The sequence below is a fragment of the Octopus bimaculoides genome, chromosome 5 (genome assembly GCF_001194135.2).
Source record: "Octopus bimaculoides isolate UCB-OBI-ISO-001 chromosome 5, ASM119413v2, whole genome shotgun sequence".
Lineage (NCBI taxonomy): Eukaryota > Metazoa > Mollusca > Cephalopoda > Octopoda > Octopodidae > Octopus > Octopus bimaculoides.
Window position 1 is genome coordinate 30,617,844 of NC_068985.1, and position 9,908 is coordinate 30,627,751.

General features: G+C 37.8%; 1 protein-coding gene across 1 annotated transcript in view; it reads right to left on the bottom strand.

Moving 5' to 3' along the window:
- The window catches only part of LOC106867858 (adhesion G-protein coupled receptor D2), a 52,607-nt gene that overhangs the window by 22,444 nt on the left and 20,255 nt on the right, over nucleotides 1-9,908 (bottom strand). Inside the window, exons 2-3 of the mRNA XM_014912899.2 lie at nucleotides 6,756-6,822; nucleotides 1,811-1,914 (exon numbers count right to left, since the gene is read on the bottom strand). Coding sequence (XP_014768385.1) covers nucleotides 1,811-1,914; nucleotides 6,756-6,800 — 149 coding nt within the window. The 5' untranslated portion in view covers nucleotides 6,801-6,822. The remainder of the gene's footprint in view (nucleotides 1-1,810; nucleotides 1,915-6,755; nucleotides 6,823-9,908) is intronic.

Below are 9,908 nucleotides of genomic sequence, written 5' to 3' on the forward strand. Positions count from 1 at the left end.
ATATATATATATATATATATATATATATAATGTGTGTGTGCCTTCGTGTCTGTGTTTGTCCCCCCACCCCACCCACTATCGCTTGACAACCGATGTTGGTGCGTTTATGTCCCCGAAACTTAGCGGTTTGGTACCAAAGATAGACAGAATAAGTACCAAGCTTATAAAGAATAAGTCTTGGGAGCGATTTCTTCGACTAAATGTGGTACTCCAGCATGGCCGCAGTCAAATGACTGAGACGTGTAAAAGAGTAACTGAGCGGATGAGATATAATCTTCGCCCGGATAAGACCCTAGTTTATCAAAACTATTTTTGTCAACAAAATAGTTAAGCCTTATACTATTAACTCATAAATTATATTCCCATTAGATTTAGGACTTCAATTCGTACAATAGTTGTCATTTCGTCAGAACCCTGAACAGTAACACTTCATTCACATTTCCTAATTTAACACAATATGTACCTCAATTTTATGTTAATACTTCCTAAGTAGCCTAGAGGTTAAAGTGTTTGGCTCATGGAAGTTAGATCATGGGTTCAATTCCTGGACTGAGCGGCATGCACTCTTATAGAGCAAGGCACTTCATTTCATGTTGTTTCAATCTATTCAGCTGTAAATGAGCACTTGCCGGGTGCTGGTGCAGCCTCCTCTTTCTACCCAGCTTTCACATTCTGGATGTTCTGCTGAAGTCCAAGAGTGTGTCTGCTTGCGACTACATAGGCACCTAAAACAATTGGCAAATGCATGATACATTTTAACGAGCCATACTTGCGAGCGTCAGTAGACAGCACGATTTCCTAAGACAGGCTGATATTCAGTCATAGAAATGTAGGAGTTTCTCATTAAATGACTTGATGCGATTAAACAGAAGGTAAACACTGAGAAATTCAAGCCCCTAAGTTCATTTTATTTATTGTTGTGTTTGAAGAACAAACTTTGTAAAGAAAACTAACAGAAATACCAAAGTACAGGAAATCCTCGCGTTACGGGATTAATACGATCTTGAAAATCTTATCGTAGCGTCAAATTCCATAGCGCAAAATTAACTTTCCCATTATAGTGTGATAACAATAACAACGCAAAACAAGCAATACGACTACTATTATGCATGAAAATTAACAGTTTGTATGCATAAAATCATTTCAAGATGGTGGTGGTGGTGGTGGTGGTTTTATTGTTCTTGATAATTGTGTTGCTGTTTAGTCTCAAGTCAATCCTCATTGACCTAAGATCAAAGACATCTCATTCAAGTGAATAACATAATCTCATAAGGTTGTCCTTTATTTTAGATGGACTTGCTTATCTTGCTCATACTATTGTTGCTGCTGTTACTGGTCGTTAAAGACTTGATGAGTTGGAGGTAGCAGTAGTTGGATTAGTTTTGGTATTGGTGATGGTGGTGTTGAAGACACAAAGTGGTGGTGATGAAGATTGGTTTACACACACACACACACACACACACACACACACACACACACACACACACACACACACACACACACACACACACACACACACACACACAGATCGGTAGAATAAATTAAATACTAAGATAGAGAGATACTCATTTTGACTCAAAATATATACGCGAACACATGCACAACTATTCATAGTGAAAAAAGTCTTAAAATTAATCCAAGTTTCTGCTGTAAGGGCGAAGTTATAGAACGTATCCCGAGCACAAAGTCCTGTAACATAATGCAACCGTAATGTATTTCAGTACTTTATTTTAAAGACTGGTTCAAAATGTTTAGGATTTCTAAGTTTGAATTGTGAGTTCTGTAATCTTTTCTTTCTGTTGATACTTACCCTAGATAGACCCATGTAAAATGGATCAACATCGTTCCTGCAAAGGAGCACCCTATGGAAGCAACTGTAGCCTGTTCCATCATTGGTTGATGATACTCAGGTACCTGTTTGAAACGAAACATTAAGGGTTAACATAGAGAAACAAAAGTACACAGGGTCACGTTTGGAATGATGCTGCATAGTGTGAAACGAGAAAAAAACACATGCGAAGAAATATTTGGGTAAACATATAATACATACAGTGAAAGTGCATGACTTAGTGGTTAGAGCGTCCGGTTTACAATCGTTAGGTTTTGAGTTTGATTCCTGAGCCGGGCTGTGTATTGTGTCCTTGAGCAAGGTACTTTGTTTCATGTTGCTCCAGTTCATTCAGCTCTGAAAATGAGTTGCAACATCACTGGTGCCAAGCTGTATTGGTCTTTACCTTTCTCTTGAACAACATCGGTGGCATGGAGAGGGGAGACTGATATGCATGGACGACTACTGGTCTTCTACAAAATAACCTTACCCAGACTTGTGCCTCGGAGGGAAACTTTCTAGGTGCAATCCCATGGTCATTCGTAACCGAAGGGAGTCTTTACTCTTTAATATAATACATACTTGTACTGAAACATAATGTACACTCTATTGGAATCGGATCGGAGAAGTAAAAGTTTGGCTAGCCCAGAAATTGATTGAACTTAAAACTTAGATTTATGAAAGTAATCATTGTCAAACATTAGTATAGTGATTGACTGCTTGTGCCATCATATCAGTTGTCATTTACAATCATGACATTTCTTTTTCTGGTCGACATATATCGATAACCCGAGCAAGGAATTCTCAAACCGTAGATCGCATGTTCTTTAACAAATAACATCGCTGCAATGGACTGACAGAATTGTCGGAGCGTCAGAAAAAAGTACTTTGCGGTATTTGTTCCAATCCTTTACGGTCTGAACTCGAATCTTTCAAGATCAACTTCATATTCCGGGATCGATAAGTAAAGTACCAGTCAAAAACTGGAGTCGAAGACTAACTCTTTTCTCAAAACTACTGGCTTTGTGCTGTCATCATCATCTTCTTCATCATTATCCTCCTCTTCCTCTCCATTATCATCATCATTGTTACTACTACTACTACTACTACTACTACTATTATTATTATTATTATTATTATTATTATTATTATTATTATTATTATTGGTAAGGTGGCGAACTGGCAGAATCGTTAGCACACCGGGCGAAATGCTTGACGTATTTCGTCTACCGCTACGTTCTAAGTTCGAATTCCGCCGAGGCCAATTTTGCTTTTCATCCTTTCGGGGTCGATGAAATTAGTACCAGTTACGCACTGGAGTCGATGTAATTGACTTAATCTCTTCCCACAGATTTGAGGCCTTGTGCTTCCAGTAGAAACGATTATTATTGTTTTACTTCTCAGGTCGGTCTGTTTGTTCTGGTAGATTCTGTGAGAGTGAACAGCAGACTGTTGTCAGAGGTCTCACAGGGTCTCTTTCCGCACATTATAAGCTTTGATACTTGGTTATTATTATTATTATTATTGTCTTTGCACAGCTTCTAACGCTGGAGATGTACTACAGTGTCAGTTGTTCACTACCAGTGAACTAAGGTAACACCCCTTATTTTTCGAACATCATCCAGAGTATTCGAGTGGTTCCAAGCAGTGTTGTTTTCTGCAAGTGCTCCACCTTTATTGCAGCCCCTATTTGTTCTATGTACTTCTCAAGATTTTTACTCACTGTTCCCAGGGCTCCGACAATTATTGGTACTACTACCACCTTTTTCAGCGACTACAACTGCTTAACTTCCCAAGCTAACCTGTTATATCTATCAACTTTTCTTTCTTCCTTATCGTATACCTTGTTGTCAGCTGGGCATGCTATTATCTATGATCCAGCATCGTTTGCTTTCTTTCTCAGTTAAGACTATGACTGGTTTCCTATTCTCTATCTTGTGGTCGCACTGAATCATAAAATCCCATAGGATCTTTGCATTATCATTTTCGATGATGCCTTCGGGTTTATGTTCGTACCATTCTTTTGCTTTGTCAAGCCCATACTTGTAGCAAAGTGTCCAATGGACAATCCTTGCTATATTGTCATGACGTCTCTTATATTCTTTCTGGGCCAATGGCGTACATTGATTGATAATATCCCATACGGTTTCACCATTTTGTCCACAAATTCTGCACTTTTCACTTTCTGATGTGTTGTCTATTCTGTATTTGATGTAATTGGTTCTTAATGCTTGCTCTTGGGCAGCACAGATTAGAGCCTCCGTTTCCGGTTTTAAATCACTTTTAGTCATCCATAGTCTTTTCTCTGTCTTATCTTCAACATCCCTATGAAATTGTCCATGCATTCTTTTCTTTATCCACCTATTTCTAGTTTCATTCCTTCTCAAGTGCTTGTACAGTGCTTTATCTTTGCAATCTTCCATCCTACACAAGCCTGGCTTTCTTACTTCCAATAAGAGCGGTTCTGTGGCATTTTTTGTATATCATGCTGTGTTGTTTTCTTCTGCTCTAATGCTGTTTCCGCATCCAATCGGTCCTCTTCCCCCTTCTTTTTCTTGGTACATACAGTCTGTTTGTGTCACTTTTGGGGTGAAGTATCCCATATCTAGTCAGCAACTTCTTTCTTTTTCTGTCTAAGCTGTTTAGTTCGTCTACTGTCCATGCGATTACCCCTGCCCCATATCTAAGGAGTGAAACCGCCCAGGTGTTGATAGCTTCAATCTTATTCCGTCCGTTTAATTTCTACTTAAGGATCATTCTCAGTCTGCGCAAGTACTCCACCTTAAAGTTTTCTGTCATTTATTTCTCCATCAATTTTTCCATTTCCAATATCCCCAAGTACTTATAACCTGTCTCTTCTATTTGATTCATAACCTCCCCCGACCGTATCGCTAGCCTGTCCATACATTTGATTTTGCCTCTCTTCAAGACTAACACACCACACTTTTTTAGTCCGAAATCCATTCTGATATCAGCACTGAAAGTATACAACGTATCAACGAGGGAACTGACTTGGGATTCATCTTTACCATAAAGTTTGAGGTCATCCATGAATAACAAGTGGTTGACTTTTTGTTGGTGGCTCTTGAATACATACCCAGCCTTTGCTTTCCTCAGAATCAGTGTTGATGGTATCATGCACAGTACAAAGATCAATGGGGACAGGTAGTCACCTTGAAAGATGCCTCCTCTGATCTCTATTGTCCCTAAACTTCTTCCATATGCTATTAATTCCGTCCTCCACTTCGCCATACTTTTTCCAAGCAATCGTTCAACATTCGATGTAATACCAAATAGGTTCATACATTCCATAATTCAAGAATGTGGGATCATATCGTACGCCTTACGATAATCGATCCATGACATGGCTAAGTTAGTTTTCCTCCTCTTGCAGTCTCTAAGTACAGTTTTGTCTACCAGAAGTTGATCCCTGATACCTCTGCACTTACGCTTGCAACCCTTCTGCTCATGTGGCAGGACTCCATTTTTTCCAGACGTCCGTACATTGACTCTGCGACTATTCCAGTCAATAATTACCACATAAGTGGCAAGCATGATATTAGCCTGTAATTGTCTACCGTATTGCCTTTTTCGATGTTTTCAAACAGAGCAATGTCCTGCCCATTTTCAACCACTCTGGTGTTACTTGGTCGGCATTTAACAAGATGTTGGGTTGTGCAGCTATTCATGCATGACATTCATCAAATCTTTGGTCTCGGAGCCTTACAGTTGCCCATTTGTTTGCTGATTTCCTTCACTTCCCTAACCGAAATGACTAGTTCTGCCTGTTTTGGCCAGAGTACTGCTTGTTTCAGTTCTTGCAACCATTCAGCATCCTTCTTGTGCTTCTTGTCTTTGCTCCAGGTGTCACACCAAAACCTTTGACTTTCAATGTTATCTGGTATCAACTTTTCATCTGTACACTCTCCTTTTATTTCTTTGTAGAATCTCTTATGATCTACTCTGAATAACCTATTCTGCTGGTAACCCTTCATTCTTTGGTCGTATCTTACCAACTTTGCTTTCTTTGCAACGAGGCGCTGTTTCAGTTCCTCCATTACCACTTTCAGACCCTGTCTTTTAATATCATACTTCCTGTTCAGTGCCCAGAATTTTTGATCGCTTTTAAGCTCTCCCTTCTCTTTTCAGTCTAACACAGAAATGACCTTCGAGAGCATATCTAATTCCGCCTGTATTCTTCTTTTCCACCATGGATCTTTTCTTTTGTCACTCCCATTATGTTTCTTTTTCTTGACATCAACACCCACATTTTCTGCTACAATAATACTTGCTGCCTTGATCAAATTATTTGTTTCTGTGATGTTTTTTGTTCTGATGTATTTCATTGATGATGAATTTCATTCACATTTTTTGTTTCTTGGTTCAATTTCCACCGATTAACATATTGTTATTATTATTATTATTATTATTATTATTATTATTATTATTATTATTATTATTATTATTATCATTATTATTATTATTATTATTGAGTGAGAGAGCAGTGCATGCCATCAAAGTGACACTGGGGTAAAATATACGAAGCCCATTATACCCATCATGACTACCCGTCTGATAAGGGTACACCAGGCACATGCATCACAACTATATGTGCGCGACATGGTGATCTCATATCAAGATAAACAGCGCATGACCTCGCAGGTGGGGCCCAGTTAGAATTTTCTTCAGGTCGAGTAGCCCATCCCGCTCAAAAGGTCCCTGATTATTATTATTGTTGTTGTTGTTGTTGTTGTTGTTGTACCGATAATAGAAAGGAATATTATTATTGCTATTTGGTTGTTGTTGCCGTACTATCGTTGGAAAATTTTGTTTGCGATACTCAAATGTTGAAGAAACCATGTTGCAAAGGAGATCAATAAGGAAAAGAAACGTCTGACAAGAGAACACATGGTGTAAGCCTACTTACCGTATAATTCCCCATCTGTGTGAGGAAAACGTACATAACAGACATTTTCGGTTGTTTTTGTGAAACCCTGAAATATAAGAGGAAAGCAGTACTGAGACAGATTTTCTTAAACTTTATTTAAGGTGAACATATTTAATGCTGGGAATATTAAAGAGCTAACTAGAAATAATAATGCAGTGAGAACAAAGACAATTTTTAGATACTATTAAAAATTTTTTTTTTTTTTGCCTAAAGCGAGAAACAACTCCAGCTATGTTTCAATCTTAATATGACACTGCTATCGGAGCATAGACTGCATCATACTTGCTAAAATAGTAATCAAAAGTATCACTGAGTAAAATGCACAGGAATGTACAGCAAGTAAACGTACTAGAAGGCACACTGGTTGGTGTATTGTTTCACAATATTAATCAGCGACAAAATGTCACCACTGGCCAAGCAAAATGTGTATCAGCTGTCGAACTGCAATAAACAGTCTTCAGTGGTTCAATCTAGTAGCGTGTGCACTGTATAATTAGCGAATTCATGTTGAGATCTTATGAGTTTCGAGATGACTACAAGAAATTATAGAGATTTACGCTTTTGACACAACGATAAAATAGTTTACAGAACTGAGCAATAATTAAGAAATATTCAGAACAATATAGTCGAAACAAAATTCGTCTGAATAACCAGTAAGTAGAACGATACATGTTGTAGTAACGCCTGCGCATGCGTAATCTTACGCATGCGTAGAATTAAACAAGCAAGCGTTTCCCGCTCAATTCATTCTCTTTCTCGCTGGCCAGCGATTGAGCATGGACGTGTGTTTAAAGCTGTCTCTACATCTTTCGGTCTTATACTCGACAGCTCGTTATTCTCACCTCTAAAGATGTATAACTAAAGATATGTATGTTTTACCAAGTAAATAAATGTTGTTTAAGTTGTTTAGTCTGGAGTTCAGCGTTCCGTCTATTTCTTTAATTTTATAGTAGAAAGTCAGGCATACAATCTAAAGATGTATAACCCACTTTCTACTAAAATGTAAAACAATAGCTATGAAGAAACCACCAGAACAGCAATCGCAATATGATAACGATTTGTAGAAAGACGCAAGCGCAAAGAGACTGCAGTGCCGCAGCAAGTGTGTGGTATGCAGACTGCATAGGGCGGCCATTTCATTTACGTGTATTTGCTAGAGTCGAAAGAATGTTATGTTTAAAGCAGTTGGTGGCCAGAATCCACGCTACGCTACTGGCAGACTGAGTTCATAATGACAATGGTCTGTATCCTTTCAGCCGAGCTGTGCTATCCATTTAGTAATTATATTACTTAACCACTTTCTACACCACTTTAGGCACTGAGGAACACAGGATAGCTGACAAGTACTCTGTTAGCTTTGAATGCTAGATTCATTTCCAGTTGTAGGCTATTGGAGGAATAAACCACACCGCTAGTGTATTTATCCAAGGCATGCCAAAGGACACTGCAAATGTAATTCCTCCGGGATTATGGGAACTATAATTGAATACACTGAAGAAAGAGTAAAGTGGAAAATGTTTGTTCGTCGTACAATATGAGGTACGCAATGCAATCATAGCATGCGTTAGGAATATATGTAAATGAAACGTTGCGTATACTGCTATATACAGAGCAAGTGTTGCCCGTCAAACCAAAAAGATCCTTGCATTGTTACACCAAAATTGAAAGCGATCTGAGCAAAATTGAAGGGGAGCTCATTTTGCGAATGAGAAAGACTAGATCCGAAGAATATTCTCCGGAAATTTTCTTTCAAGTAAATAAATGTTTATGTTAATTTAAGAATTTGCCAGCAAAATCTTATAAAATGACAATGTTCAAAAACATGGATATGTTTAGCGAGTTGCATATGAAAAATCTATAAAACTCAATCCATATATACGATGTTATATATTATTTGTAAAGCTTCAAAAGTATTTTGTTATTAAACATGTTAATTAAATGTATGAAAAGTTCAGAATATTATTTTAATCATTTCAACAGATATATTGCTATTGAAATACAGTTTTAAATATACTCTTAAATACATGTAGTACATCAAATATTTGATTATGATAGAACCTTAAATATAAGAATATTCCCTTTGCTTAAAGCATAATATTTTTAGCTTGAAAGAAACTGGTTGAATTCTATGAAACTAGTTAAAATGAATTTTTATTATATTTTATTTCACTTTTCTGTAGGTTATCTTTTTATTTTATTTATATATTCATTTATTTATGTTTCTGTCAAATATGTAAAAACCTTGAAAAATTTGTTGGGTGTAGGAGTGGCTGTGTGGTAAGTAGCTTGCTTACCGACTACATGGTTCCGGGTTCATTCCCACTGCGTGGCACCTTAGGCAATTGTCTTCTTGAATGTGATAAAGTGTAGAATTAGATTATTATTCTTCCTCCAGCTACAGTGTTGCTGCCAGAATTTGAAGAATGGAGCAGATTCCCCCCTTATTTTGTGATTTATGGGGGATTTTTGAAAAACAAGGGGTAATTCGTGGCGGTGTAGAGTGAACAAATTAAACACACTACCCGGCAGTGGCCACAACGCGAACCGTTCAAGTTTATGTATAAATTTTCTTTTTATATGTTTGTTTCCTTTTACACAATATTAAAACAATTTTATCTACGAGCCGCCACTGGAATATATATATATATATACATACATATATATATGTATGTATGTATGCATGCACGCATGCATGTATGCATGCACGCATGCATGTATGCATGTATGTATGTATGTATGTATGTCTTTTATAGTTTCCTTGTTTCAGTCATTAGATTGCGGCCATGCTGGGGTACTGCTTTGAAGAATTTTAATCGAATGAATCGACCCTTAGTACTCTTTTTAATCTGGCACCTATTCTATCGTTCTCTTTTGCCGAACCGCCAGGCCACGGGACGTAAATACACCAACACTTGTTTCCAAGTAGTGGTGGAGGACAAACAAAAACACAGACCCCCCCCCCCCCTCACATATATATATGATGGGATTCTTTCAGTTTCCGCCTACCAGATCCACTTACAAGACTTGGTCGATCTAAGGCTATAGAAGATAGAAGAAACTCGCCCAAGGTGCCACGTAGTGAGCAGAACCAGACTCAATAAAAGGAGCCCGAGTTATTGGCTGAAATTACAT